The 26,302-nt window shown below is 45.1% G+C and overlaps 3 protein-coding genes and 1 pseudogene across 3 annotated transcripts; 2 read left to right on the top strand and 2 right to left on the bottom strand.

Annotated features, from left to right (window-relative positions):
• The first annotated feature begins 8 nt into the window (after positions 1–8).
• On the top strand, positions 9–13,075 carry LOC141023193 (uncharacterized). The gene is made up of 3 exons (XM_073499536.1): positions 9–1,100; positions 1,205–1,351; positions 12,714–13,075. Exons 1-3 carry the CDS (start codon positions 9–11, stop codon positions 13,050–13,052), a joined length of 1,578 nt encoding a protein of 525 aa, XP_073355637.1. The 3' UTR covers positions 13,053–13,075.
• A 1,469-nt stretch (positions 13,076–14,544) lies between these two features.
• Positions 14,545–18,674, bottom strand: LOC109748356 (putative disease resistance RPP13-like protein 1; annotated as a pseudogene).
• A 15-nt stretch (positions 18,675–18,689) lies between these two features.
• On the top strand, positions 18,690–20,889 carry LOC141023192 (F-box/FBD/LRR-repeat protein At2g04230-like). The gene is made up of 3 exons (XM_073499535.1): positions 18,690–19,781; positions 19,894–20,040; positions 20,551–20,889. Exons 1-3 carry the CDS (start codon positions 18,690–18,692, stop codon positions 20,887–20,889), a joined length of 1,578 nt encoding a protein of 525 aa, XP_073355636.1.
• Positions 20,890–21,870: 981 nt separating this feature from the next.
• LOC109748359 (putative disease resistance RPP13-like protein 1) lies at positions 21,871–26,060 on the bottom strand. The gene is made up of 5 exons (XM_073499534.1): positions 25,890–26,060; positions 25,065–25,300; positions 24,642–24,710; positions 23,289–24,022; positions 21,871–22,226 (listed from the first exon to the last, which is right to left on the bottom strand). The coding sequence occupies exons 1-5, from the start codon at positions 26,058–26,060 to the stop codon at positions 21,871–21,873; spliced, it is 1,566 nt and encodes a 521-aa protein (XP_073355635.1).
• Positions 26,061–26,302: the final 242 nt, after the last annotated feature.

The raw sequence follows: 26,302 nt of genomic DNA, 5'->3' as shown, positions 1-26,302 counted from the left end.
GAAATCAGATGCACCGACATGGCTGCGCGGCGGAGCTGGCTTCCCCTGTTCCGTCCAGATCCACGGGCCGCACATTGGAGGTGGGGAGCGGAGCGCCGGAGGAGCCCCGGCCACGGAGCAGGAAGCCGTCCCTCCGGGCCGCATACAAGCGATTGGTTCTGCTTCTAGCTAAGGTTTCAACCGCCCTCCGAATCCCGCCACCGCCGCCGAACAAGCTCAACATCGACGACCCAGACGAGGACAGAATCAGCGCGCTCACCGACGACATCCTCCTCGGAATCCTCGAGCGCCTCGACCTGCGGGACGCGGTCCGCGCAGGCGCAGTCTCCACGCGGTGGCGGCACCTCCCCCACCGGCTCTCACGCCTGCACCTCGACGTCCGCCACTTCGGCGGAGCGATTGATCCGGTCGCGACCATGGAGGCGTTCACGGCCGCGACGTGCAGGCTACTGTCTCCTCCGGCTGAGTGCAAGCGCGCCATCAAGACCCTCCGCCTCGTCTTCTTCCCTGAGTCGGACCCTCACCTGAGATCCATAGGCCGCGCCGTCGAGGACGTTGTCACCCGTGGTGAGACTGAATGTCTTGAGTTTTACCTACGCTCGACATGCGCGAAAGAAGCTAGCGGGGTGTGTACCCAGTTCGCGAAGGAGTTCATGTCCTTCTCCCGTGCCTGCCCAGTTGCGTTCCGGTGGCTCACCGTGCTAACTCTCACGCAACTCGTGTTCGGAGATACCGACGTGGCCGAAATCATTAGGGCTTGCGACAAGCTCAGGCACCTCACCCTTAGATTCTGCATGCTGGTTGAGGAGCACTCCACGGTCAAGATCGACACGCCGGGCTCTGGGCTCCAGGTGCTCGACTTGTTCTGCTTTGTATGCACGCGGGTCGAGCTTGTCTCTGTCCCCAAGCTCAGGCAATTGTTGTGCGAATCATGGCGCTGGGGGAACCCTCCGGTGAATTTCGGCTACGTCCCAGAGCTTCGCCATGTGACCTTCAGTTCTCATGCCATGACGTGGCAGGCGCCATTCTCACTGAGCGAGTGTCTGTCAAGTAGTGCCAAGAACCTGTCTATACTCAATCTTAACTTTTCTTGCCAAATGGTTAGTCAATTTCTATTCATTCTGGATGAGTTTCCCATGCTTTTAAATATTGTGCATTCTTCTTCTCTGCTAAATGTTAGCTGTCTATTGTGTTCTTGCTGCAGATTTGGATTAAGCCGGAACATCCAAAGCACCTCACTGCTATGTTCAGAAACCTGACGGATGTGGAGTTTTTCGCTATCTTTCCTGAGTGTGATTTGAGCTGGACCCTGTTTATCCTTGAAGCTGCACCTACCCTACAGACTTTCAAGGTATGGTGGTTACTTTACCTTCTTTAAATTTAATCCACATCTTAGCCTGGATATATATAACTCACTTCTAGTATGACATGCTTCCGGAATATTCAACATTAACAAGATATGCCAGGAAATTGATCTGATTTTCAATTACTCATCAAACTCTGTTACAAGTAGGTAATTATATTTAGCTAGGGAACACATGGATTGCATATGCATGATGGTGCAATGCAAGCGGAGGTTTCGTTGCTCCACTGAATTTTGTAGAGGGGACAATGATTTCATAGGAATCCTGGAAGCATATTCATGTCACTGGTAGAAAAAGAGGCTTCCATACGCCCCCATTAGTCCCCAAAACATTCGAACTGCGACAAAAGGGGTCTTTAGTCGCGGTTCGGGAGGAGACCCGCGACCAACTATCTGGGCCCAGCGCGCTCGGTCGACAGCTGGCGGACGGGAGGGGCTTTAGTCCCGGTTGGCCTGGCCAACCGGGACTAAAGGTCCCCGAAGGCCTTTAGTCGTGGTTGGCCAGGCCAACCGGGACTAAAGGTCCATCCAGCTGGCGGACGGGGGGGGGGGGGGGGGGGGGGGGCTTTAGTCCCGGTTGGCCTGGCCAACCGGGACTAAAGGCCCATCCCTATATATAGGACTCAGCTCACTTCACTTCACTCAGCTCACTTCACAATTTTCAGAAGGGGGTGGTGGGTTTGCTTTTGGTTCCTCCTATGCACACAAGGTGTTCGATGAAATGCCCGAGAGCCTGAAACAAACATGATATGAAGTGTCCGAGCCCCACTTGAGCTTTCTCATTTATTTTTCCTCCGCGATCGCGGTTAGCAACTTGAACCTTTCATGTGTCATTGATAAAATATGCATGTGTGTAGTTCATTGTTTAATTTGTATTATTTCTAGCTAGTTAGTTTAACAAATGCATGATGGTTAATTATATACTTTATATAATAATAATGCAGATGAATCGGCAATGGATGTACGGTCCCCGACTCTCCGGCGAGTTCACTACGGGTTTGAAAGATTTCCTCGTAGTGGCAAATGCGAACAAGCAGCAAGGTTTTATTATCTGTCCATGTGCTGTCTGTAAGAATCAGAAGGGTTACTCCTCCTCAAGAGACGTTCACATGCACCTGCTTCGGCACGGTTTCATGCCAAGCTATAATTGTTGGACCAAGCATGGAGAAAGAGGGGTTAGAATGGAAGAAGATGAAGAAGGGGATGATATCGATGACAACTATCATGATCATTTCGGTGATACTTTCATGGAGGATGATGCTGAAGGTGGGGAAGGGTTAGGTGAAGGTGAAGAAGAGGCACATGATGAGCCCGCTGATGATCTTGGTCGGACCATTGCTGATGCACGGAGACGCTGCGAAACTGACAAGGAGAGGGAGAATTTGGATCGCATGTTAGAGGATCACAAAAAGTCGTTGTATCCAGGATGCGATAATAGTCTGAAAAAGCTGGGCTGCACACTGGATTTGCTAAAATGGAAGGCACAGGAAGGTGTAGGTGACTCATCATTTGAAAATTTGCTGAAAATGTTGAAGAATATGTTTCCGAAGAATAACGAGTTGCCCGCCAGTACGTACGAAGCAAAGAAGGTTGTCTGCCCTCTAGGTTTAGAGGTTCTGAAGATACATGCATGCATTAACGACTGCATCCTCTACCGCGGTGAATACGAGAATTTGAATGAATGCCCTGTATGCACTGCATTGCGTTATAAGATCAGAGGCGATGACCCTGGTGACGATGTTGAGGGCGAGAAACCCAGGAAGAGGGTTCCCGCCAAGGTGATGTGGTATGCTCCTATAATACCACGGTTGAAACGTCTGTTCATGAACAAAAGGCATGCCAAGTCGTTGCGATGGCACAAAGAGGACCGTAAGTCCGACGGGGAGTTGAGACACCCCGCTGATGGAACGCAATGGAGAAAGATCGACAGAGTGTTCAAAGATTTTGCAGCTGACGCAAGGAACATAAGATTTGGTCTAAGTACTGATGGCATGAATCCTTTTGGCGAGCAGAGCTCCAGCCATAGCACCTGGCCCGTGACTCTATGCATCTACAACCTTCCTCCTTGGTTGTGCATGAAGCGGAAGTTCATTATGATGCCAATTCTCATCCAAGGCCCTAAGCAACCCGGCAACGACATCGATGTGTACCTAAGGCCATTAGTTGAAGAACTTTTACAGTTGTGGGCCAGACCTGGTGTACGTGTCTGGGATGAGCACAAAGGAGAGGAATTTGACCTACGAGCGTTGCTTTTTGTAACCATCAACGATTGGCCTGCTCTCAGTAACCTTTCGGGACAGACAAATAAGGGATACAATGCATGCACGCACTGCTTACATGAGACTGAAAGTGTACGTTTGGTTAATTGTAAGAAGAACGTGTACCTGGGTCATCGTCGATTTCTTCCCCGAAATTATAACATAAGAAAGAAAGGCAAGCATTTCAACGGCAAGGCAGATCACCGACCGAAGCCTGCGGAACGTACTGGTGCTGAGATATTTGATATGGTCAAGGATTTGAAAGTCATCTTTGGAAAGGGTCCTGGCGGACAATCAGTTCCGCGGGGAGTTGATGGGCACGCACCCATGTGGAAGAAGAAATCTATATTTTGGGAGCTAGAATATTGGAAAGTCCTAGATGTCCGCTCTGCAATCGATGTGATGCATGTTACGAAGAATATTTGCGTGAACCTGCTAAGCTTCTTGGGCGTGTATGGGAAGACAAATGATACAAAGGAAGCACGGCAGGACCAGCAACTTTTGAAAGACCCAGATGACCGGCATCCGGAATGGTTTCAAGGTCGTGCCAGCTACGCTCTTACCAAAGAAGAGAAGGTCATTTTTTTTGAATGCCTGAGCAGTATCAAGGTCCCGTCTGGCTTCTCGTCGAATATAAAGGGAATAATAAACATGGCGGAGAAAAAGTTCCAAAACCTGAAGTCTCACGACTGCCACGTGATTATGACGCAATTGCTTCCGATTGCTTTGAGGGGGCTCCTACCGAAAAATGTTCGAGTAGCCATTGTGAAGCTATGTGCATTCCTCAATGCAATCTCTCAGAAGGTAATCAATCCAGAAGATCTACCACGGTTACAGAACGATGTGGTCCAATGCCTTGTCAGTTTCGAGTTGGTGTTCCCACCATCCTTCTTCGATATTATGACACACCTCCTGCTCCACCTAGTCGAAGAGATTTCCATTCTCGGTCCTGTATTTCTACACAATATGTTCCCCTTTGAGAGGTTCATGGGAGTATTAAAGAAATATGTTCGTAACCGTGCTAGGCCAGAAGGAAGCATCGTCAAGGGCTATGGAAATGAGGAGGTAATTGAGTTCTGTATTGACTATGTTCCTGACCTTAAGCCGATTGGTATTCCTCAATCGCGGCACGAGGGGAGACTAAGTGGAAAAGGCAAGATCGGAAGGGAATCCACGATATGTATGGACGGTCATTCTATGACTGAAGCACACCACACAGTTCTGCAAAATTCCAGCTTGGTGGCTCCGTACTTCGAGCAACACAAGAATATTTTACGCTCGGACAACCCGGGGAAGCCTGAATCCTGGATTAGAAAGGCCCACATGGAGACTTTCGGCAGTTGGTTGCGAAAACATTTAATGAATGACAATGATGTTGGAGATCAGCTGTACATGTTGGCCAAGAAACCATCTTCGACTATAACGACTTTCCAAGGGTACGAGATAAATGGGAATACATTTTACACCATCGCCCAAGATAAAAAGAGCACCAACCAAAACAGTGGTGTCCGCTTTGATGCAGCAACCGAGAATGGGCAAAACGTCACATATTACGGTTACATAGAGGAGATATGGGAACTTGACTATGGACCCTCCTTTAAGGTCCCTTTGTTCCGGTGCAAATGGTTCAAGCTAACAGGAGGTGGGGTAAAGGTGGACGAGCAATACGGAATGACAATGGTGGATTTCAACAATCTTGGTTACCTTGACGAACCATTCGTCCTTGCCAAAGATGTCGCTCAGGTTTTTTACTTGAAGGACATGAGTAGCAAACCGAGGAAATGGAAAGATAAGAAAACGATCAGTACATCATGCGATGATCCAAAGCGGCACATTGTTCTTTCAGGGAAAAGAAACATCGTGGGAGTGGAGGACAAGACAGACATGTCAGAAGATTATAATATGTTTGGTGAAATTCCGCCCTTCAAAGTGAACACTGACCCAAACATTAAGTTAAATGATGAGGATGCTCCATGGATACGGCACAATCGTAAGCAAGCAGGGACACAAGGGAAGAATTGATGTGTAATAATTTATTGTACCAAACTTTGTATTTGGTCGATGAACTGAATGATGTATCAAACCTTTTGTCAAACCTTCAAGGGATTTTAAAATGAATTAGTTTTATTTTTCTGATTTTTTTGATATATAATTGTATTTTTAAGATTTTAAAATGAATTAGTTTTATTTTTCTGATTTTTTGATATATTATTTGTATTTTTAAGAATTTAAAATGAATTAGTTTTATTTTCTGATTTTTTTGATATATAATTGTATTTTTAAGATTTTAAAATGAATTAGAAACAAAATAATATAAACTTTAATAAAATATATAAGTACAAACAAAATAAAATAAATTTTAATAACATAAATAAATAAGTAATTAGAAACTTTAATAGCAAAAATAATTATCATAAAGTAAAATAAATAAGTAATTAGAAACAAAATAAAATAAAATAAATAATTTTATTGTTGTAAGTAGAAACAAAACAAAATAAATAAAGCAAAAAAGAAAACAAAAAACAGGCAAAAAATAAAAAATATGCCACCTACTGGGCCACCACGGCCTGAATACGACTAGAAACCCATTAATGGGCCAGGATTCAGGCCCGCAGAAGGCCCAGTAGGCCCACAGGCACATAGTGACAGAATAGGCCCGTAAGCCTGCATTTGAGAGGAGCTCGAAGTGGTGAGCGCAGCCGCGCTTATAAACCACTGTCGAAGCCTCTCGGCTAGCGAGGTGGGACTAAACATCTCACCGCACCGCGCCAGTTCCAGCACAGACCCTTTAGTCCCGGTTGGGGAGGCGGACCGCGACTAAAGGGTACCCTTTAGTCGCGGTTGTTGTCCCCAACCGCGACTAAAGGGTCTTTCTGCGCGGGAACGAAAGCGGCGCCAAAACCCTTTAGTCCCGGTTGGGGAGGCGGACCGCGACTAAAGGGTACCCTTTAGTCGCGGTTGGTGTGGCCAGCCGCGACTAAAGGGTACCTTTAGTCGCGGTCCGCCTCCCCAACCGCGACTAAAGGTGCGTCTATAAATACTTCACTTAGCAGTTTCGCCACTTCCCATTCGCCTCTCTCTCGACGCCGAAGCGCTGCCCCGACGCCGATCGACGCTGACGCCGACGCCGAAGCCCTGCGCGCCGCCGCCCCCGTCCCCAGTGAGCGCCGCCTCCGCCCGTGCCCTGCCCTTGCCCGCCGCCCGCCGCCCGTCGCCCGCCGCCCGACGCCCTGCCGCCCGCCGCCCGACGCCCTGCCGCCCGCCGCCCGCCGCCCGCTGGCCCTGCCTGCCGTCCTCCGCGCGCCGGCAGAAGAAGAAGAAGGAAGAAGAAAAAGGAAGAAGAAGAAGAAAGAAAAAGGAAAAAGGAAGAAGAAGAAAGAAGGAAGAAGAAAACAAAAGAAAAACAGAAGAAAAACAAGAAAAAGGAAGAAAAAAGGAAAAAGGAAGAAAAAAAGAAAACAAAAGAAAAAGGAAGAAAACAACAGAAGAAAAACAAAGGAAGAAGAAAAAAAGAAAGAAGAAAAAAAAGGAAAACACAAGAAAAACAAACAGAAGAAAAAAACAAAAGAAAACAAAAAAAAGAAGAAAAACAAAGGAAGAAGAAAAAAACAAAAGAAAACAAAAAAACAAACAGAAGAAAAAAACAAAAAAAAGGAAAACACAAGAAAAAAGAAAAAGGAAAAAGAAAGAAAAAAGAAAACAAAAGAAAACACAAGAAAAACAAACAGAAGAAAAAAACAAAGGAAGAAGAAAAAAAGAAAGAAGAAAAAAAAGGAAGAAGAAAAAAAGAAAGAAGAAAGAAAGAAGAAAAAGGAAGAAGAAAAAAAGAAAGAAGAAAAACAAAGGAGGAAGAAAAAAAGAAGAAAAACAAAGGAAGAAGAAAAACAAAGGAAGAAGAAAAAAAGAAAGAAGAAAAAAAAAGGAAGAAGAAAAAAAGAAAGAAGAAAGAAAGAAGAAAAAGGAAGAAGAAAAAAAGAAAGAAGAAAGAAAGAAGAAAGAAAAAGGAAGAAGAAAAAACAAGAAAGAAAAAGGAAGAAGAAAAACAAAGGAAGAAGAAAAACAAAGGAAGAAGAAAAAAAGAAAGAAGAAAAAGGAAGAAGAAAAAAAGAAAGAAGAAAGAAAGAAGAAAGAAAAAGGAAGAAGAAAAAACAAGAAAGAAAAAGGAAGAAGAAAAAAATGAAAACCAAATGAAAACCAAAAGAAAGAAGAAAGAAAAAGGAAGAAGAAAAAAAGAAGAAGAAAGGAAGAAGAAAGGAAGAAGAAGAAAGAAAGAAAAAAGAAAAAGGAAGAAGAAGAAAGAAAGAAGAAAGGAAGAAGAAGAAAGGAAGAAGAAGAAAGAAAGAAGAAGAAAGGAAGAAGAAGAAAGAAAGAAGAAGAAAGGAAAAAGGAAGAAGAAGAAAGGAAGAAGAAGAAAGAGGAAGAAGAAAGGAAGAAGAAGAAAGAAAGAAGAAAGAGGAAGAAGAAAGGAAGAAGAAGAAAAAAAAGAATTTTTACTTAAAGAATCTTATTTTTTAATTCCTCCTCCTCTATGTCCCCTTAATCTTATTTTTTAATTCCTTTATACTTAAAGAATTTTTACTACATGCAGGAGTGACATATGGCGGACGATAGAACCGAGCCGCTTAGGGATCCGGAGGCTGAACGTTATTTAATGGGCATCATCAACAACGAGATTCCTTATGTGCCGGGCTCAGAATATGAGCAACAAGAGGATGTAGTCTCTTCTTTTCTGAACCTTGACGGTGGAACAGAGATTGTCGATGATCAAGAAGGTGAAGGAACGGACATTGTCGACGGAGGTCAACCGTCAACAACCGACGATCTCGAATTGCAAGTAGCAACCACCTCCGGCGAGGTATATATATACATTGAGCCTCTCGTGATACAAACTTACTGAAATGTGAATACATATGTATTAACGCGCGCGACTCTCTTTCTTTTTTTAGCCCTCCGGATCGAGTACGACAAAGCGTGGCAAATCCAAGGCGATGAAAACAGGAGAAACATATGCCATTGAGTTTGTCAGTGAAACCGGCAAGCCCCTACAGCACACCTCAAAGTTTATCAACCAATGCGGAGTCGTTGTTAGAGACAACGTCCCGATCACCGTCCAGGAATGGAAGGAGCTAAAGAAGGCACGTCTTGGTTTCAGTTTTGTCGACAAGAGAATGAAAAAGGATTGCTGGAGAAAGCTTATGGAACATTTCATTCTACCTCCGGAATACAACAAAGTCGATGAATTCGGTAACGAGGTTCCGGGTGGACGTCAGAGGAGGAGGCTAGTTAAAGAGTTCGCTCTTCAGAAGATGGGCGAAGCATTCCGGAACATCAAGAAAAATTTAACCCGTAACTATGTCAACAAGGGCAAGACTCCGGATTTCAATGGACAACATGAGAAACTGAAAGATGATTGGCCAGAATTTGTGAGGCAAAAGCAATCGGAGCATTTCAAGGAAATATCGAAAAAAATAAGGATAATGCGAGTAAGAAAAAGTTCCATCATATTATGGGGCCAGGAGGATACCGCCTTTCGGAGCCTAGGTGGCAGAAGATGGAGGAGGACCTGAGGGTGCGAGGAATCCCTCTAGGTACAGAGGGATGGGACCCAAGGGCCAAAAGCTGGTGGTACGGGCATGGGGGATCGCTAGACCCGGAGACAGGGGTGTGTGTTCACCGGCAGAGACAGTTTGCTCCCACCCAAGCCCTTATTGACACAATGACCCAAGCTCAAGAGGGCTTGATCAAGTTCAACAGAGAGAAAGACGCACTGACAACAGCCCTCGGGAATGATGAACACGGAGGACGTGTACGAGGCAAAGGCAAAGTTCCGTGGAAAGTTGGGTTTTCCCAGGACAATGACCCGTACTGTTACAGAAGCCGTAAGAGAAAGACGGACCGGGATGCAGATCTTATGACGAAGTTTGCATCGGAACTCCATGAGTTGAAGCAGACCGTGCATGAACTAGTGAAAGAAAAATCGGCTGCAGGGCCGCATGAAGATCATGAAGCGGATCGCGGAAGCCAGCAGCGGAGAAGCAGCGTGGCTTCCACGGATGCCCCGCCTGGTGCTAGTGCACCGATGATCGAGATTCGTGCACCGGAGCCTCACTACCCCGTGGATGATGTAAAGGAGATGAAAGAATGTGATCTGCATTATCCCGTGGGGAACGTTTCCACGAAGGTAGCTAGCGGCAGTGCTTTACCCTGTACACCTGGAGCACTCCACCACAACAACCCCATTGCATATGGCTATGCTCGTGTCACGGTGGAAGACATAGTCCAAGGGTTTGAGGACCTGGAGATTGACAAACCTACACCCGAAGGGGAGAGAAGACTTGGAGATGTCAAGCGCCAGTTCATTCTATGGAAAAAGAAGTACATAGTGTTTCCAGGCGAGGCGCCAAGGCTAGCAAGTCCACCCCCCTCCGATGGTGGTGGTGGTGGTGGTGGCGGTGGTGGTGGTGGTGGTGGTCGTGGTGGTTCACCTACACCTCCTTCACGCCATTCGACGCCGTCCCCCGATCCACAACCTCCGGCGGGTACGACGCCCCCCAATCCTCCTCCGGCGGGTACGACGCCCCCCAATCCACCTCCGGCGAAGAAGCAGAAGCAGGCGGACAACAAGGAAACCCGCTCTTGGACTATTAACCCGGACCCTTATGTACCTAAGACCACAAGGGTACCGGAGCCATCACTGAAGCCTCTCCTCCCAAGGCCTGGGGAACTTAGTGAAGCTGAAACCAAATTGGCCGCGTCTGCTGATTATGAGAAATGGAAGGCGGATATGAAGGCGAAAAAAGAGCCTGAGCCCAAGCAAGTATTCACTGAGAAGCAAAAGAAGTGGGCTAAGGATTTTTTGACGACACCGTCCCAAGCCGAGCTGAATATGCCTGACGACTATGGACATGAACTTCGTAGGCAAGCAAAAATATTGAAGGAGGAGAAAGAAGAAAGTAAAAAAGCGGGAAACAAGTTGACCAGCTCGGGATGCAGAAGAAACAATCGATCCCCCCGCTCATAGTGAAAGCCGGTCCGGAAGAGGGCCCCGAGATCATAGCAGCTGCGGCAGCACTTGAATTGACTGTAGCGAGTGCCATGAAACAAGCGTCCAAGATGGGTTTGACTCTTCGTTCCTTCTTAGGCCTTGAGGATGCGCCAGTATGTGAGATAGCATTACAATATGTGCGGAATGGGCCTCTCGTCGAGCCTGCGCGGGAAAAGAGTCTACCACCACAAATGCGAAATCTGCTACGTTGGTACAAGCAATTCATAACATGGGCCGACAAAGAATATATTTATGCGGATGTTACAGATGAGCATCACACCAAACGGTACTCTGTAGAAATTCATATGAGTGAATTGTTCCAGCTGTTCAATCTGCGCGACCTCGACAAATCTATGCTGAGTTGCTACGTTCTGTAAGTGATTTATTTCTACCTCATCTCGTTCTTCATTGCCTGCGCTATATATATATATTGTCCTAACTATATTGTTGCGTACGCTATTATGCAGATTGAAGATTTGGGAATGCAAAATAAGAAACATCCATGATGTTGGGTTCATTGACCCACATATCGTTAATGGACATGTGTTACAACATCACCCCGAAGACGTGGAGAAAGACTTGTACAAGTTTCTTAGAAAGCATCAAATCAAAAGTCATATTCTATTTCCTTACCATCTTGGGTGAGTGTTTCTCTCTTGTGCCCATTCTCTTTTGTTTACTCCATGCATGGTATGTCTAATCGATGAGTTATGCATGACTGTGCATGTAACGTGTCCGCAGGTTCCATTGGATTCTGCTAAATATTGAACTTCACACCTCCAGAGTTCTAATCATGGACTCTATGGATTCGGATCCAAAGCATTGGGCCGACATGAGAAAAATGCTGCAAAAGTAATTATTTTCAATCATTTGAGCTCTATATCGATCGGTCTCTTTCGTTCATTTCCTAATATCAAGTAACTAATAACTCCCTTGTTCATTTAATTTTCTTTGCCCTGTAGGGTTTGGAGACGGTTCTCAGAAGAAATTGTCGGTGAATTCAAACATGAGCTAGATTTCAGAAGGTTAGTTAATGTGGATAAGCAGCCACCGGGGACCAATCTATGTGGATACTATGTTTGTGAGAACATCCGGAGACACACCTCTGAGCGGAAGGCATCAGATAGCGTGCGGAACGCGACGGATAACTTGCGGAGGAGGCTTAGTCCAGAAGCTCGCTTCCGACCAATTCAAGAAGAATTAGCAGGATTTTTAATGAGGGAAGTCATCAATCCTAAAGGAGAACACTATACCGAGGACGAAGAAATTTATATGCATACCCGAGATTGAAACTTGTACGAAGTTGTATATGGTCATCCATCCTAATTGTGTATGGAAACTTGTTCGAAGTTGTATATGGTCACCCTAGATTGAATATATATTATATATTCCTCTTGAATTCTTCTTGTTTGAAATTTCATATGCATGTATATAGTAGCGTAGAATATGTGTACTGAAACTTTATCAAAATTAAAATAAAACACAAAATAAAATATAAAAGAAATAAAACACTCCAAACTAAAAAGAAACCAGGTTTAGGGGGGCTAAAACCCTAAACCTGCGGAGGAGCCCTTTAGTCCCGGTTGGCCACGAGAACCGGGACTAAAGGTCCTCCGCCCCGACGGACCACGGGCGCCCACGTGGACGGGCTTTAGTCCCGGTCAGCCACAAGAACCAGGACTAAAGCCTTTAGTCGCGGTCCGTAAGAGGCGCGACTTAGGGGGGGGGGGTCTTTAGTCGCGCATATTTAGTCCCGGTTGCACAGCCGGGACTAAAGGCTGTTGCGAACCGGGACTAAAGGGCTTTTTTCTACCAGTGTGTGTGTTACTTTTATGCAGGATTTAGTTCAAGCACATTCTTTCAAAAGTTTTGTAGGGGCCTAAACTTACCTAAATGGTAGTATTGCTATTGTTGCAAAATTTTAAATGGCAAAGGTGTTTAACTGCAATTCTTGCTATATATATGGTTTCCTGCATGCATGGGTTGGTTGCGAGTTTAATTGTACCATGTATTGTTTACTTTCTATGTCGATCATCCATGCATGAAGTTGTCTCGAGAACGGTATGCTTGTCTCGGAGCGGTCGAGGACAGTGCCGAGAAGACCAATGTGGTGTGGGACCCATCCAAGAATTTGAAGCACCTGAACTTGAAGTCGCTGCTGATGTCCGGGTTCGAGGAGGAAGACAAGGTGACAAACTACATAAGGCTAGTCATGGAGCGAGCTGTGGGATTGAAGAGAATCGAGATGTATGGTGTACACCCATGTGAGAAATGCGATGCCACTGACCCGACGAGATCCCAGGTGAATGAAGCTTGCAGGCGCCTGGTCAAGGAGCGACTCACACATGGATCCTCCTCAACCGTGGAGATATTAATAATGTGCTGACGGGTATTGTCAAGGAATGCTACGTCGTCTCATAACGCTCGCTGCTGTTGTAGTGATGATTCTGCATGTGGTGGGCCCAGTAGTTATTTAAATTTCTAGGTACTATAGCCTGAGAATACTTGATTGATCTGGACCTTGCAGTGTAGCTATATTGTGTGTACTTTTCTTTTCAGTACTTGCCTTTTGTATGCTGATTTGTTCACCTGCTTGGGGCATCGCTCAAATTCTTCATTTCTTAGGAAACCTTGTGGTAATAGACCCCCTTCCGAATTTGTGTAACACTGCTGAAGCAGCTAAGGCAATGTAAGCGAGGTTGACTGCGGCGCTGTAGATAATTGCATCTTGTACTTCATTCAAATTCTTTTGTCGATCTATTTCCCGAATGTGACTTACTTCGAGAAACCTTGTGGTAGGCATTCAAAAGTTGTGTACAACTGACTGGACAGGGTGCAAATTATTTAGATGGCCGGCGGGAGAACGGGGTAGCACGCACTTGATGTTTGGTCCAACCTATATTAAAACAGCCCATATACATATATAGCATTGAGACAGAGATAGACAGGAAGAGTACATGCCCATCCAAGAACATTTCAGAGTCTGCACTCTGCACTTCACATACACAGCATACTGCCATATCCAGAAACTCCGCAATTATTGACCGCATGGGTGGAGCTGGAGCAAATGACTCCATATTCACATACTCAGTTAGATGCTAGTATTGACAGTAGACAAATTAAGAAGGCAATGCTTACTTACCACAAGGTTTTTTGATTTTAAAAGCAGTATTCAAATATATTACCCACTGTAATGTAAAGTTCACACTAATAAGTACTTTTTCCACATATCAAATTCGAGCATATTCTACCTGCTCGTTATTTGTACAATTATTTTTAGCTTGCCCCAGACTCCTGATTATTGACTATATTCCCACCAGACATTGAAGATGCATTTTCGATTCCAATCAGATTTAAGATATTTCCTCGATTCTATCAAGAAGCCAGCGGATGTTCAAGCAATGGTCAACCGTCAGTTTCTTGATCGACATGAGGTTCTCCATATTACTTGGTAAGCTGTCCCACCTGCAGCCCCATAGCCAGAGTGAACGCAGATGAATGAAACCCTCGAGTTCAGGAGCAGGTCCGAGTTGGCTGCATTCCGAGAACTCGAGTTCCTGTAGGTCCTTTGGGCCGCCGCTCTGCTTACCCACCATCCAATTTGGACACCGCGAACCTTTGTAGTACGAGAGACATCTGGATATGGTAAAGCTTGGTTAGTGTGCTTCGTAAAATCACCAAGTTTGATGTTTCTGTCCCGAAGCTAAGATGGCGAAGATGCTTTAACTGACAAACAGATTCGGGGACTGAGAGCATAACTAAAGGCAAATTTATGGCCAGTACCCGCAGTTTCAGCAGACCCTTATATAATCTCAATGACTTCCTCGATTGCTGAACCCCAACCAGCATTATAAATCATGAGAGTCCGCAATTTTTTTAATTCAAGGATCTTTCCGGTCATGAATGTTCCACTATATTGGTAAATATAAAGATGTGGAACATCTCGAGGAACTTCTCCTGTCCAAATTTCTTTTCCCTAGCCGCTGCCTTCTCGATTCAAAAGCAATTACTTCTGGCGACCATCCCTACTAAATCATGCAGCAGATCATGCATTTAAAAGTAGTCCTTGCCATTTTTGTCCTTCCCTCCTTGCTGCAGAAATGAGGTTGACACTAGTTCATAGAAGTATTCTCGACCGATATCTTCCATTTCCTCCCCTTCATTAGTACTTCTTATAATCCCTTGTGCCACCCACAGTTCAACTAATTCATCACACTGCATGTGATGTTTTCCGGGGAAAATACTGCAATAAGCAAAGCATCGCCTAGCATGCTGATCAAGATGTTTGTAGCTCCACCATAGAGCTCCCATGGTCCCGCCGACAAACTTATCTTTCTAGCTATTCTCCAAAACTCAGCATCAGGTCTCATACCTGATAGAGGCGACCCTTTCAACTTTTTTGCAATGTCAGCCCCAACCACATTCAGTCTTCTTCGAACATGATCATCTAGAATTGCTCCTTCAAGTGCATAGTGCATCAACAACTTACAGAAGACATCATCATCCAAGTCAGATATGGGAACACATCTCAGTTTTTTAGCACCCAAAACTAGTAATGCATCTTCAATTCTACTAGTCACCAGAATCTTGCTTCCTACTTCTCTAGCCTTCAGCGGAGAAAATATCTGCCGCAGGTACCCATGCTGCCTCTCATCCCTAATATCGCACAAGACATCATCTAGAACCAAGATAAATAGTTTTCCATGCAATTTCTCCTCCAACTTATCTTGTAGGGTGTTAAGGTTATTGAGTTGAGGGCACGAATTTCCTGTAGCTACCTCAAATATTTCCTTAAAAATGTCACCCACGCTAAAATTCTGAGAAACATGAACCCTCATAACAAGGTCAAAATAGTCGCCCTTTTTTTCTTGCTGGTCCTTCTCATGGGCATAAACTAAATGTGCAAGGGTAGATTTCCCAGACCCGCCAATGCCATGAATACCAATTACAGAATAACATAAACCACTGTTGGTATTTGGCTGATCAGCAACTTCCTGCTCATGAAGCATTTCCGTGTTCTTGTCACGCTCTTTATCTCGCCCGAATACTATTGGCGGAGGGGTCCCCGTAGTGACTGCGCCTTCTGAACTGGCAGGAGCAGCTTGGCTTCAATTGAAATTAATCATGGTTGATAAGTTGAGATGTTCTACAAATTTGAATGCATTGGTTATAATATCATTTATCTTATCTAAGCTTTCTTTCAAATCCTTCTTTCACATACTAGTAGCCCGCGAAACAAAATCAAAGGGTGCAGTGTCAACAAACAATAGGACTTTTATGGGGACTGCAGCAAAAAATAAAGCGTAAACATATAAAAAGGGTCGGAATTTCTAAGTCACCCTTAGCAAGGGTTTGTGTGTAAAACAAGCGTGGCATGGTTTGCTAGAAGAGTGAATTGTGCCACAAATATGCGGAAATCTAATTTTCGAAGGACTTAGCGTGCTCGCTCGTTGTATGGAAAACACCCGTCTCCTTCTTCAAACTCTATTGCCTGCCGCGATGCCAAATCCCGTGTTACATGGCAATGGAAGCATTCTCCCCACAATTGCGCTGATCAGGTATCAAGGGGGTGAGCTTCAGCGTGCCAAGAAGGTGATTAAATTCAGGGGCGGAGGGCTCGCACGGTAAACTACAAAGCTTGGCACATTATTATATTATGAGTTAGGCAGGGTTCTAAAAGGCCGCACGCCCCCGGGGGAGTTCCAGGCGAGTATTCCAGTGTATCTCATTGAAATTGATAACTTACTCAACTCGCGGATGGATTTCTGAGAAGTTGGGGAACTTGTAATACTGATTTGGATGCCCCTTGAAATCTGAAATTTATTTACATTCAAGATTAAAAAGACTTGTGCCTAACCCGATTCTTTTTTGAACTTTATTATGTGAGATTGTTATAGCTATTTATACTAAACTTTAGTACTTATTTGTTCGTATTTTGCCAAATCACGATCATAGATATTATATTGTGGGCAATTCAAATTGTTTATGTAATAAACTTTGTTTTTTCAAACATACATCTTAAAATATATTTAAACCGAACTCAATTAAATACGAGAAAAAAAACGCAAAAATACATGTTTACTTGGATTACATGCATGGTGACAGTGCTTTAATGATGTATTTGTATATGTGTATCCTTAAATATCTTGGTATAGATCTGTATAGTGTATGGCATACAAAATATCTTCATAGTGGTGTCTTTATAATTACATATACATAACTAGAAAGATGTACATTGTACAAGATGTTTCAGAGGTAGATTCACTCCAATTTTTATATCATTTGAACGTCTGATCAGCTCTCAGCAAAACAAGACAAATTGGATTATAACGGTGCATAGTAGTAAGTTTTTCGGTGCTCGATCGTCGGTGCTCGGAAGCGAATCTGCAAGCATTGCCGAAAAGGTATCGGTCCGTGAGGTGAGTGCTCACTGCACCCAGCACGTCTTGCATTATCGCGGTACTGCTCTAGATGCTTTACGTGCTACACGCGACGAGTGGGGGACTTGTGGGAAAGTTCGCGAGAGAGAAGTAGATGAGGACTGGTGAAAACTTGTGCTTGACCCAATTCTTTTCTGGATTTTGACATGTGTAATTGTTATATGTATGTATCTTTCTGATTTATGAGTTGATCATCAGAGGGGGCGGTGCGTAGTAATAGGTTTTCCAGTGCTCGATCATCGGTGTTCAGGAGGCGAACCTATGAGAAATGTAGCGAAGACGCCTCGCACTACCGTGGTACTGCCTTAGATGCTCTATGCGTTAGACGTCACGAGTGGGGAACCTGTCGAAAGCGTGCCACAGAGAATAGAGATCAGACACGAGAAAGAAGAAGCGACTGACAATAAATCTTAGGTTCACCCTATCAGCCCAAGGGAGAGCTGCTCAGTGGAGTGTAGCAAGCAAAGATTTAGAATCTGAAAAAAAAAATCACACTTTTTGCATTTTTCGAGGATCTAGATAGCAATTATTCAGTTGCCTTTGCCCATAAGCATGGATACTAATTAATTTTGTTATTAAAAAGAGGATGAGCATGGAGTATATATGGTCATTACAAGGAGTACAGTGTGTCAAAGAGTTGTTCGTCGTTTGTACTTACATTCAAATTTAAAGAGGTTTGCTCTGTTTTAATTCTCTTCTATGTATTAAATTATATTCTCGATTTACTACGTAATTTTTCATTCATAGTAATTAGTTGAATTTAGGCTGGACCAAAAAATAATATGTGTGTATTTGCACCCTGTTTTGTTTTTTACTTCCAGACTATATGGTTGAGTTTTTCTTTTTAAAACCATTTTCTGTTTACTATAGTTTACAGATTCGACCAGCCCATCTGGCTTCAATCAGCCCATCTGGTTTCAACCAGCCCATTTTACTTCAAGCTTCCGTCCGCTCAATATTTAACATTCTGATACAGCCCACACGGTCAACTTCCGTTGGCCCATATACACCATGCATGCATTCGAGTGATAGACTATGTCGTGATTTTTTTGCCACCTAGCAATTTATATGATTACACTAGCTTACACTGTTTATCTTAGCAATTGTCTACACTTGCCAATATATAGTACAAAGCTGTAGACGAGGTTCGCTAGTTGGCCCTACATGACTCTAACTCATGCAGAAAATAAATATGCAGGTACAGAAAACATCAAGATTATATTTAACATCCTCCAGATTGCACCCGCACGAGTAGATCGGGGGACAATGGGATGCTTCGGAAAAGAAAAATGTAAAACCCCCATCGCCGGGCATGTTGCATTGGTTATGCTGCTGTTTTGTAAAACGGCTTTCAGAACTGGAGCGCATAAGGAGGAGTGGACATGCAAAATCCTTCGTGCTTGCTTACCCAAGAGCCCAAGACTGCATGCACCGGCTGCTATATATCGTCTGCTATTTTCAGATCCACATATTTCTCTGCCCACAAACAACAAAATATTTGTCAGATGTTAGACCTGGCCGCGCGACGGAGGTGGTGGATCAAAGCGCGACTTGCGGCAGCGCCCCGGCCGGAGGGAAATCAGATGCACCGACATGGCTGCGCGGCGGAGCTGGCTTCCCCTGTTCCGTCCAGATCCACGGGCCGCACATTGGAGGTGGGGAGCGGAGCGCCGGAGGAGCCCCGGCCACGGAGCAGGAAGCCGTCCCTCCGGGCCGCATACAAGCGATTGGTTCTGCTTCTAGCTAAGGTTTCAACCGCCCTCCGAATCCCGCCACCGCCGCCGAACAAGCTCAACATCGACGACCCAGACGAGGACAGGATCAGCGCGCTCACCGATGACATCCTCCTCGGAATCCTCGAGCGCCTCGACCTGCGGGACGCGGTCCGCGCAGGCGCAGTCTCCACGCGGTGGCGGCACCTCCCCCACCGGCTCTCACGCCTGCACCTCGACGTCCGCCACTTCGGCGGAGCGACTGATCCGGTCGCGACCATGGAGGCGTTCACGGCCGCGACGTGCAGGCTACTGTCTCCTCCGGCTGAGTGCAAGCGCGCCATCAAGACCCTCCGCCTCGTCTTCTTCCCTGAGTCGGACCCTCACCTGAGATCCATAGGCCGCGCCGTCGAGGACGTTGTCACCCGCGGTGAGACTGAATGTCTTGAGTTTTACATACACTCGACATGTGCGAAAGAAGATGGCGGGGTGCGTACCCAGTCCGCGAAGGAGTTCATGTCCTTCTCCTGTGCCTGCCCAGTTGCGTTCCGGTGGCTCACCGAGCTAATTCTCACACAACTTGTGTTCGGAGACACCGATGTGGCCGACATCATTAGGGCTTGCGATAACCTCAAGAACCTCACCCTTAGATTCTGCACACTGGTAGAGGAGCACTCCACGGTCAAGATCGACACGCCGTGCTCTGGGCTCCAGGGGCTCGTCTTGTTCTGCTTTGTATGCACGCGGGTCGAGCTTGTCTCTGTCCCCAAGCTCAGGCAAGTGTGGTGCGAATCATGGCGCTGGGGGAACCCTCCGGTGAGCTTCGGCTACGTCCCAGAGCTTCGCCATGTGACCTTCAGTTCTCATGCCATGACGTGGCAGGCGCCATTCTCACTGAGCGAGTGTCTGTCAAGTAGTGCCAAGAACCTGTCTATACTCAATCTTAACTTTTGCTGCCAAATGGTTAGCCAATTTCTATTCATTCTGGATGAGTTTCACATGCTTCTAAATATCGTACACTCTTCTTCTCCTTCTCTACTAAATGTTAGATGTCTCTATTGTGTTCTTGCTGCAGATTTGGATTAAGCCGGAACATCCAAAGCACCTCACTGCTATGTTAAAAAACCTGACGTGTGTGGAACTTCCAGCTATCTTTCCTGAGTGTGATCTGAACTGGACCCTATTTTTCCTCGAAGCTGCACCTGCGCTGCAGATTTTCAAAGTATGGTGGTTACTTTACCTTCTTTAAATTTAATCCACATCTTAGCCTGGATGTGACTCCCTTCTAGCATGACATGCTTCCAGAATATTCAACATTAACAACGTATGCCAGGGAATCGATCTGGTTTTCACTTCTCATGAAACTGTGTTAGAAATAGTGCGTACAGAACGCCACATTATAATTGTATATAACTACGGAGGCAATGCAAGCGGAGGTTTCGTTGCTCCATTTAATTTTGTAGAGGGGACTATGATTGCATAGGAATCCTGGAAGCATATTCATGTGCATCACTTTCATGCAGGATTTAGTTCATGCACATTCTTTCAAAAGCTTTGGAGGGGCCTAAACTTACCTAGATGGTAGTATTGATCTTGTTGCAAAATTTTAAATGGCAAAGATGTTTAACTGCAATTGTTGCTATATATATGCTTTCCTGCATGCATGGGTTGGTTGCGAGTTTAATTGTACCATGTATTGTTTACTTTCTATGTCGATCATCCATGCATGAAGTTGTGCCGAGAACGGTATGCATGTCTCAGAACGGTCGAGGACAGTGCCGAGAAGACCTATGTGGTGTGGGACCCATCCAAGAATTTGAAGCACCTGAACTTGAAGTCGCTGCTGATGTCCGGGTTCGAGGAGGAAGACAAGGTGACAAACTACATAAGGCTAGTCATGGAGCGAGCTGTGGGATTGAAGAGAATCGAGATGTATGGTGTACACCCATGTGAGAAATGCGATGCCACTGACCCGACGAGATCCCAGGTGAATGAAGCTTGCAGGCGCCTGGTCAAGGAGCGACTCACACATGGATCCTCCTCAACCGTGGAGATATTAATAATGTGCTGACGGGTATTGTCAAGGAATGCTACGTCGTCTCATAACGCTCGCTGCTGTTGCAGTGATGATTCTGCATGTGGTGGGCCCAGTAGTTATTTAAATTTCTAGGTACTAATAGCCTGAGAATACTTGATTGATCTGGACCTTGCAGTGTAGCTATATTGTGTCTACTGCGGTGTCTGGATGCATCCTTTTCTTTTCAGTACTTGCCTTTTGTATGCTGATTTGTTCACCTGCTTGGGGCATCGCTCTAATTCTTCACTTCTTAGGAAACCTTGTGGTAATAGACCCCCTTCCGAATTTGTGTAACACTGCTGAAGCAGCTAAGGCAATGTAAGCGAGGTTGACTGCGGCGCTGTAGATAATTGCATCTTGTACTTCATTCAAATTCTTTTGTCGATCTATTTCCAGAATGTGACTTACTTCGGGAAACCTTGTGGTAGGCATTCAAAAGTTGTGTACAACTGACTGGACAGGGTGCAAATTATTTAGATGGCCGGCGGGAGAACGGGGTAGCACGCACTTGATGTTTGGTCCAACCTATATTAAAACAGCCCATATACATACATAGCATTGAGACAGAGATAGACAGGAAGAGTACATGCCCATCCAAGAACATTTCAGAGTCTGCACTTCACATACACAGCATACTGCCATATCCAGAAACTCCATAATTATTGACCGCATGGGTGGAGCTGGAGCAAATGACTCCATATTCACATATTCAGTTAGATGCTAGTATTGACAGTAGACAAATTAAGAAGGCAATGCCTACTTACCACAAGGTTTTTTGATTTTAAAAGCAGTATTCAAATATATTACCCACTGTAATGTAAAGTTCACACTAATAAGTACTTTTTCCACATATCAAATTCGAGCATATTCTACCTGCTCGTTATTTGTACAATTATTTTTAGCTTGCCCCAGACTCCTGATTATTGACTATATTCCCACCAGACATTGAAGATGCATTTTCGATTCCAATCAGATTTAAGATATTTCCTCGATTCTATCAAGAAGCCAGCGGATGTTCAAGCAATGGTCAACCGTCAGTTTCTTGATCGACATGAGGTTCTCCATATTACTTGGTAGGCTGTCCCAGCTGCAGCCCCATAGCCAGAGTGAACGCAGATGAATGAAACCCTCGAGTTTAGGAGCAGGTCCGAGTTGGCTGCATTCCGAGAACTCGAGTTCCTGTAGGTCCTTTGGGCCGCCGCTCTGCTTACCCACCATCCAATTTGGATACCTCGAACCTTTGTAGTACGAGAGACATAGTGTTTCAACTTTCAAGCCATATGGGGGGACAAAGGCCCTCAAGTACCTCTGCTTCAACTTCTGGATAGCAACTGTCACCATCCCAGTTCAGTGTGAGTTCCGTGAGTCGTTCTTTGGCTGATAGATTGGCTTCAACAACTTGCTCATTGCTCTCAACATTTTCAAGACCATTGATACACGGGCTGCCGCGATGCTTGTTTAGGTCCCTCAGTTGCTTTACCTCATACCCTGGTTCCTTCCTTACTCTGAATGATGGTATCATTGGTATCATTCGGAGTGAGGTTAGTCTCCCAATGTTCAATATATTCAGTCCTGAATAGAAGGATATGTGAAGCAAGTTGGTGAGGCTAGCAGTGGAAGAGTCTAAACTTACACCACCACCAAAATGTAGCAGCTGCATATGGTAAAGCTTGGTTAGTGTTCTTCGTAAAATCACCATGCTTGATGTTTCTGTCCCGAAGCTAAGATGGCGAAGATGCTTTAACTGACAACAGATTCAGGGACTGAGAGCATAACTAAAGGCAAATTTATGGCCAGTACCTGCAGTTTCAGCAGAACCTTGAATATAATCTTGATGACTTCCTCGATTGCCGAACCCCAACCAGCATTATAAATCATGAGAGTCCACAATTTTTTTTAATTCAAGGATCTTTCTGGTCATGAATGCTCCACTATATTGGTAAATATAAAGATGTCGAACATCTCGAGGAACTTCTCCTGTCCAAACTTCTTTTCCCTAGCCGCTGCCATTCTCGACTCAAAAGCAATTACTTCTGGCGACCATCCCTACTAAATCATGCAGCATATCATGCATTGAAAAGTAGTCCTTTCCATTTTGGTCCTTCCCTCCTTGGTGCAGAAATGAGGTTGACACTAGTTCATAGAAGTATTCTCGATCGATATCTCCCATTTCCTCCTCTTCATTAGTACTTCTTATAAACCCTTTGCCACCCACAGTTCAACTAATTCATCACACTGGAGGTGATGTTTTTCAGGGGAAATACTACAATAAGAAAATCATCGCCTAGCATGCTGATCGAGATGTTTGTAGCTCCACCATAGAGCTCCCATGGTCCCGGCGACAAACTTATCATTTCTAGCTATTCTCCAAAACTCAGCATCAGGTCTCATACCTGATAGAGGCGACCCTTTCAACTTTTTTGCAATGTCAGCCCCAACCACATTCAGTCTTCTTCGAACATGATCATCTAGAATTGCTCCTTCAAGTGCATAGTGCATCAACAACTTACAGAAGACATCATCATCCAAGTCAGATATGGGAACACATCTCAGTTTTTTAGCACCCAAAACTAGTAATGCATCTTCAATTCTACTAGTCACCAGAATCTTGCTTCCTACTTCTCTAGCCTTCAGCGGAGAAAATATCTGCCGCAGGTACCCATGCTGCCTCTCATCCCTAATATCGCACAAGACATCATCTAGAACCAAGAGAAATCGTTTTCCATGCAATTTCTCCTCCAACTTATCTTGTAGGGTGTTAAGGTTATTGAGTTGAGGGCACGAATTTCCTGTAGCTACCTCAAATATTTCCTTAAAAATGTCACCCACGCTAAAATTCTGAGAAACATGAACCATCATAACAAGGTCAAAATAGTCGCCCTTTTTTTCTTGCTGGTCCTTCTCATGGGCATAAACTAAATGTGCAAGGGTAGATTTCCCAGACCCGCCAATGCCATGAATACCAATTACAGAATAACATAAACCACTGTTGGCATTTGGCTGATCAGCAGCTTCCTTCTCATGAAGCATTTCCGTGTTCTTGTCACGCTCTTTATCTCGCCCGAATACTATTGGCGGAGGGGTCCCCGTAGTGACTGCGCCTTCTGAACTGGCAGGAGCAGCTTGGCTTCAATTGAAATTAATCATGGTTGATAAGTTGAGATGTTCTACAAATTTGAATGCATTGGTTATAATATCGTTTATCTTATCTAAGCTTTCTTTCAAATCCTTCTTTCACATACCAGTAGCCTGCAAAACAAAATCAAAGGGTGCAGTGTCAACAAACAATAGGACTTTTATGGGGACTGCAGCAAAAAATAAAGCGTAAACATATAAAAAGGGTCAGAATTTCTAAGTCACCCTTAGCAAGGGTTTGTGTGTAAAACAAGTGTGGCATGGTTTGCTAGAAGAGTGAATTGTGCCACAACTATGCGGAAATCTAATTTGGCTCCCGGGCTGTGCGCGAAAAATAATTTTTGAAATGTCAAAAAAAATCCCAACAATTTTTTATGTATTCATAGTCACATCCAAATGCTACCGACAAAGTTTTAGGCAAAAGGGTGAAATATTTTGGCCTACGCAAAAAAGACAAATTAAAACACCAAATGTTACCCCAAAATGTCAACCCAAATATATTTTTACCGACGAAATGCTACAGCTCCGTTTCGCATGAATATTGTCAAGCATGGTTACGACACTAACAAGAATATCCACACAAAAATCAGAATATTTTGAAAACATTTTACCACTTTCTTGAGTTACTGTTCATCCGGGAGCAAGCAGATGCTCCCGGGAGCCAAAACGCCCCCCCGGCACTACCCAAACAATTACTAGAAAAAGTCAAAGTTACCGGGCACAGGCTTGGAAAATTGTGTCTATAATTGAAGGCGAAGTAGTAGTAACTGATGATGATTGCTTTTGCCCATATTGATGAGGACTGCATCATCTTAACATAACTAGGAAAGGATCCTGTCTACAAAACTATTCGACTGCAGTTGAATCGTCTTCAAAAGTTCAAATATGTAGCGCCACAATGTTTCAGAACATGTGAGAAACCGAAACACGTAGACAAAAAGGGCCATTTCTTATCATGTGACCTATCAGATATGTAGCACCACAATATTTCAGAACATGTGAGAAACCGAAACACGTAGACAATAAGGACAAACCTTATTTTTTTAGGGGGGGAGCCCTTGGCCTTGGGCAGGAGTTTCTTCAGCCAACACCTCTTACGTAGAGGCACGCTGCTATCTGATTTGAACGTGTCATCTTGCATCTTTTTCTCGAGACAATGATACTCAATGTCATCCAAGATGTCTTCGGCTTCATAGAAAGCATTCTCAAGATCGTTGAAGAGCTGCTCCACACGAGACCTGTTGGGGAACTCCTCAAATACCTCCACAGCCTGCTCGAGCAGCAAAACTTTTGGACCAAGCTGTCCTAACTTCTCTCATGCGTGAAATCTGAGGTATAGTTGACGCATTTCTTCAAAAGCTCAGAGATGATAGGCGCTGTGACCCATCCTATGGCTTTCATGCCTAGCATGGTCACTGGATCCGCCATTAGAGGCTGATTTGCTGGAAGTAGGGCTTCACATCAGGAGTTGCAACAGGCTGTGGAAGGGAAGAGCCTTCTTGGAATGGCTACTACTCAGTCTTGTGCATCCTGGCACTACCGGATCAACAGCCTATGCCGACGGCCAAGGGCCGTCGGCATAGGCTTCTTCCCGTCGGCGTAAATCTAAGCGGACGGCTGCCATCGGCATAGGCCCGTCGGCGTAGATGACGTCAGCGTAGTCTTGTCAGATCGTCGGCACAGATATGCCGTCGGCATAGGGTCCTGGTCGGTGCGCTTTGGATCGATGACATGGCACCCGTATCTATGCCGACGGCCGCCCGTCTCCGCTGTCGGCATAGTTCCGACGCGGTTAGCCGCCCGTCACGAGCGTGGTCGCCGGGCCCGCAGCTATGCCGACGGCCCTGTATGCCGACTACAGCTGTAGGCGTAGCCTGGGCTAAACCGACGGCTTTTATGTGCTGACGGGGGCCGTCGGCATAGCTGGGGATAGCCCGACGGCTGTTGTACGCCGACGGCCTGGACCCGGCTGTCGGCATAGCCTGGAGTAGGCCGATGGGGGCCGTCGGCATATGTTTGGCCGTCGGCATCGAGCCCTGTTCCGGTAGTGTGGTAGCACAAATGGCTTCAGATTCAAGAGTAAGGAAGCCTCCATTGACTCACCATCTCTATAAAGAATTCACCCACACTTGTCAAGTGGATCTAAAAGTATAAGATCATCATCTGGAGAGTACCTAATATACTAGCCAATTGAGTCCTTGCAAGACTCTCTGTAAGATTGTACAACCCTTCAGATTTGTGTATCCATAATACGACAAGTATAAAAGCAATC

The sequence above is a fragment of the Aegilops tauschii genome, chromosome 5, assembly GCF_002575655.3.
Source record: "Aegilops tauschii subsp. strangulata cultivar AL8/78 chromosome 5, Aet v6.0, whole genome shotgun sequence".
Taxonomy (NCBI): domain Eukaryota; kingdom Viridiplantae; phylum Streptophyta; class Magnoliopsida; order Poales; family Poaceae; genus Aegilops; species Aegilops tauschii.
Note: the sequence above shows the minus strand (reverse complement) of the source record. Positions and strands in the feature narration are given on the sequence as shown.

Bases quoted from the DNA above. Each gene is read 5' to 3' on its own strand.
- LOC141023193 (XM_073499536.1), top strand. From the start codon at position 9: ATGCACCGACATGGCTGCGCGGCGGAGCTGGCTTCCCCTGTTCCGTCC. The intron at 1,101-1,204 runs GTTAGTCAATTT...TTCTTGCTGCAG, and splicing joins TTAACTTTTCTTGCCAAATG to ATTTGGATTAAGCCGGAACA. The intron at 1,352-12,713 runs GTATGGTGGTTA...CCATGCATGAAG, and splicing joins CTACCCTACAGACTTTCAAG to TTGTCTCGAGAACGGTATGC.
- LOC109748359 (XM_073499534.1), bottom strand. From the start codon at position 26,060: ATGCCGACGGCCAAACATATGCCGACGGCCCCCATCGGCCTACTCCAG. The intron at 24,023-24,641 runs GTAAAATGTTTT...TTTCAATTGAAG, and splicing joins AACAGTAACTCAAGAAAGTG to CCAAGCTGCTCCTGCCAGTT. The intron at 22,227-23,288 runs GTATGAGACCTG...GGATGGTGACAG, and splicing joins GAAAGGGTCGCCTCTATCAG to TTGCTATCCAGAAGTTGAAG.
- LOC141023192 (XM_073499535.1), top strand. From the start codon at position 18,690: ATGCACCGACATGGCTGCGCGGCGGAGCTGGCTTCCCCTGTTCCGTCC. The intron at 19,782-19,893 runs GTTAGCCAATTT...TTCTTGCTGCAG, and splicing joins TTAACTTTTGCTGCCAAATG to ATTTGGATTAAGCCGGAACA. The intron at 20,041-20,550 runs GTATGGTGGTTA...CCATGCATGAAG, and splicing joins CTGCGCTGCAGATTTTCAAA to TTGTGCCGAGAACGGTATGC.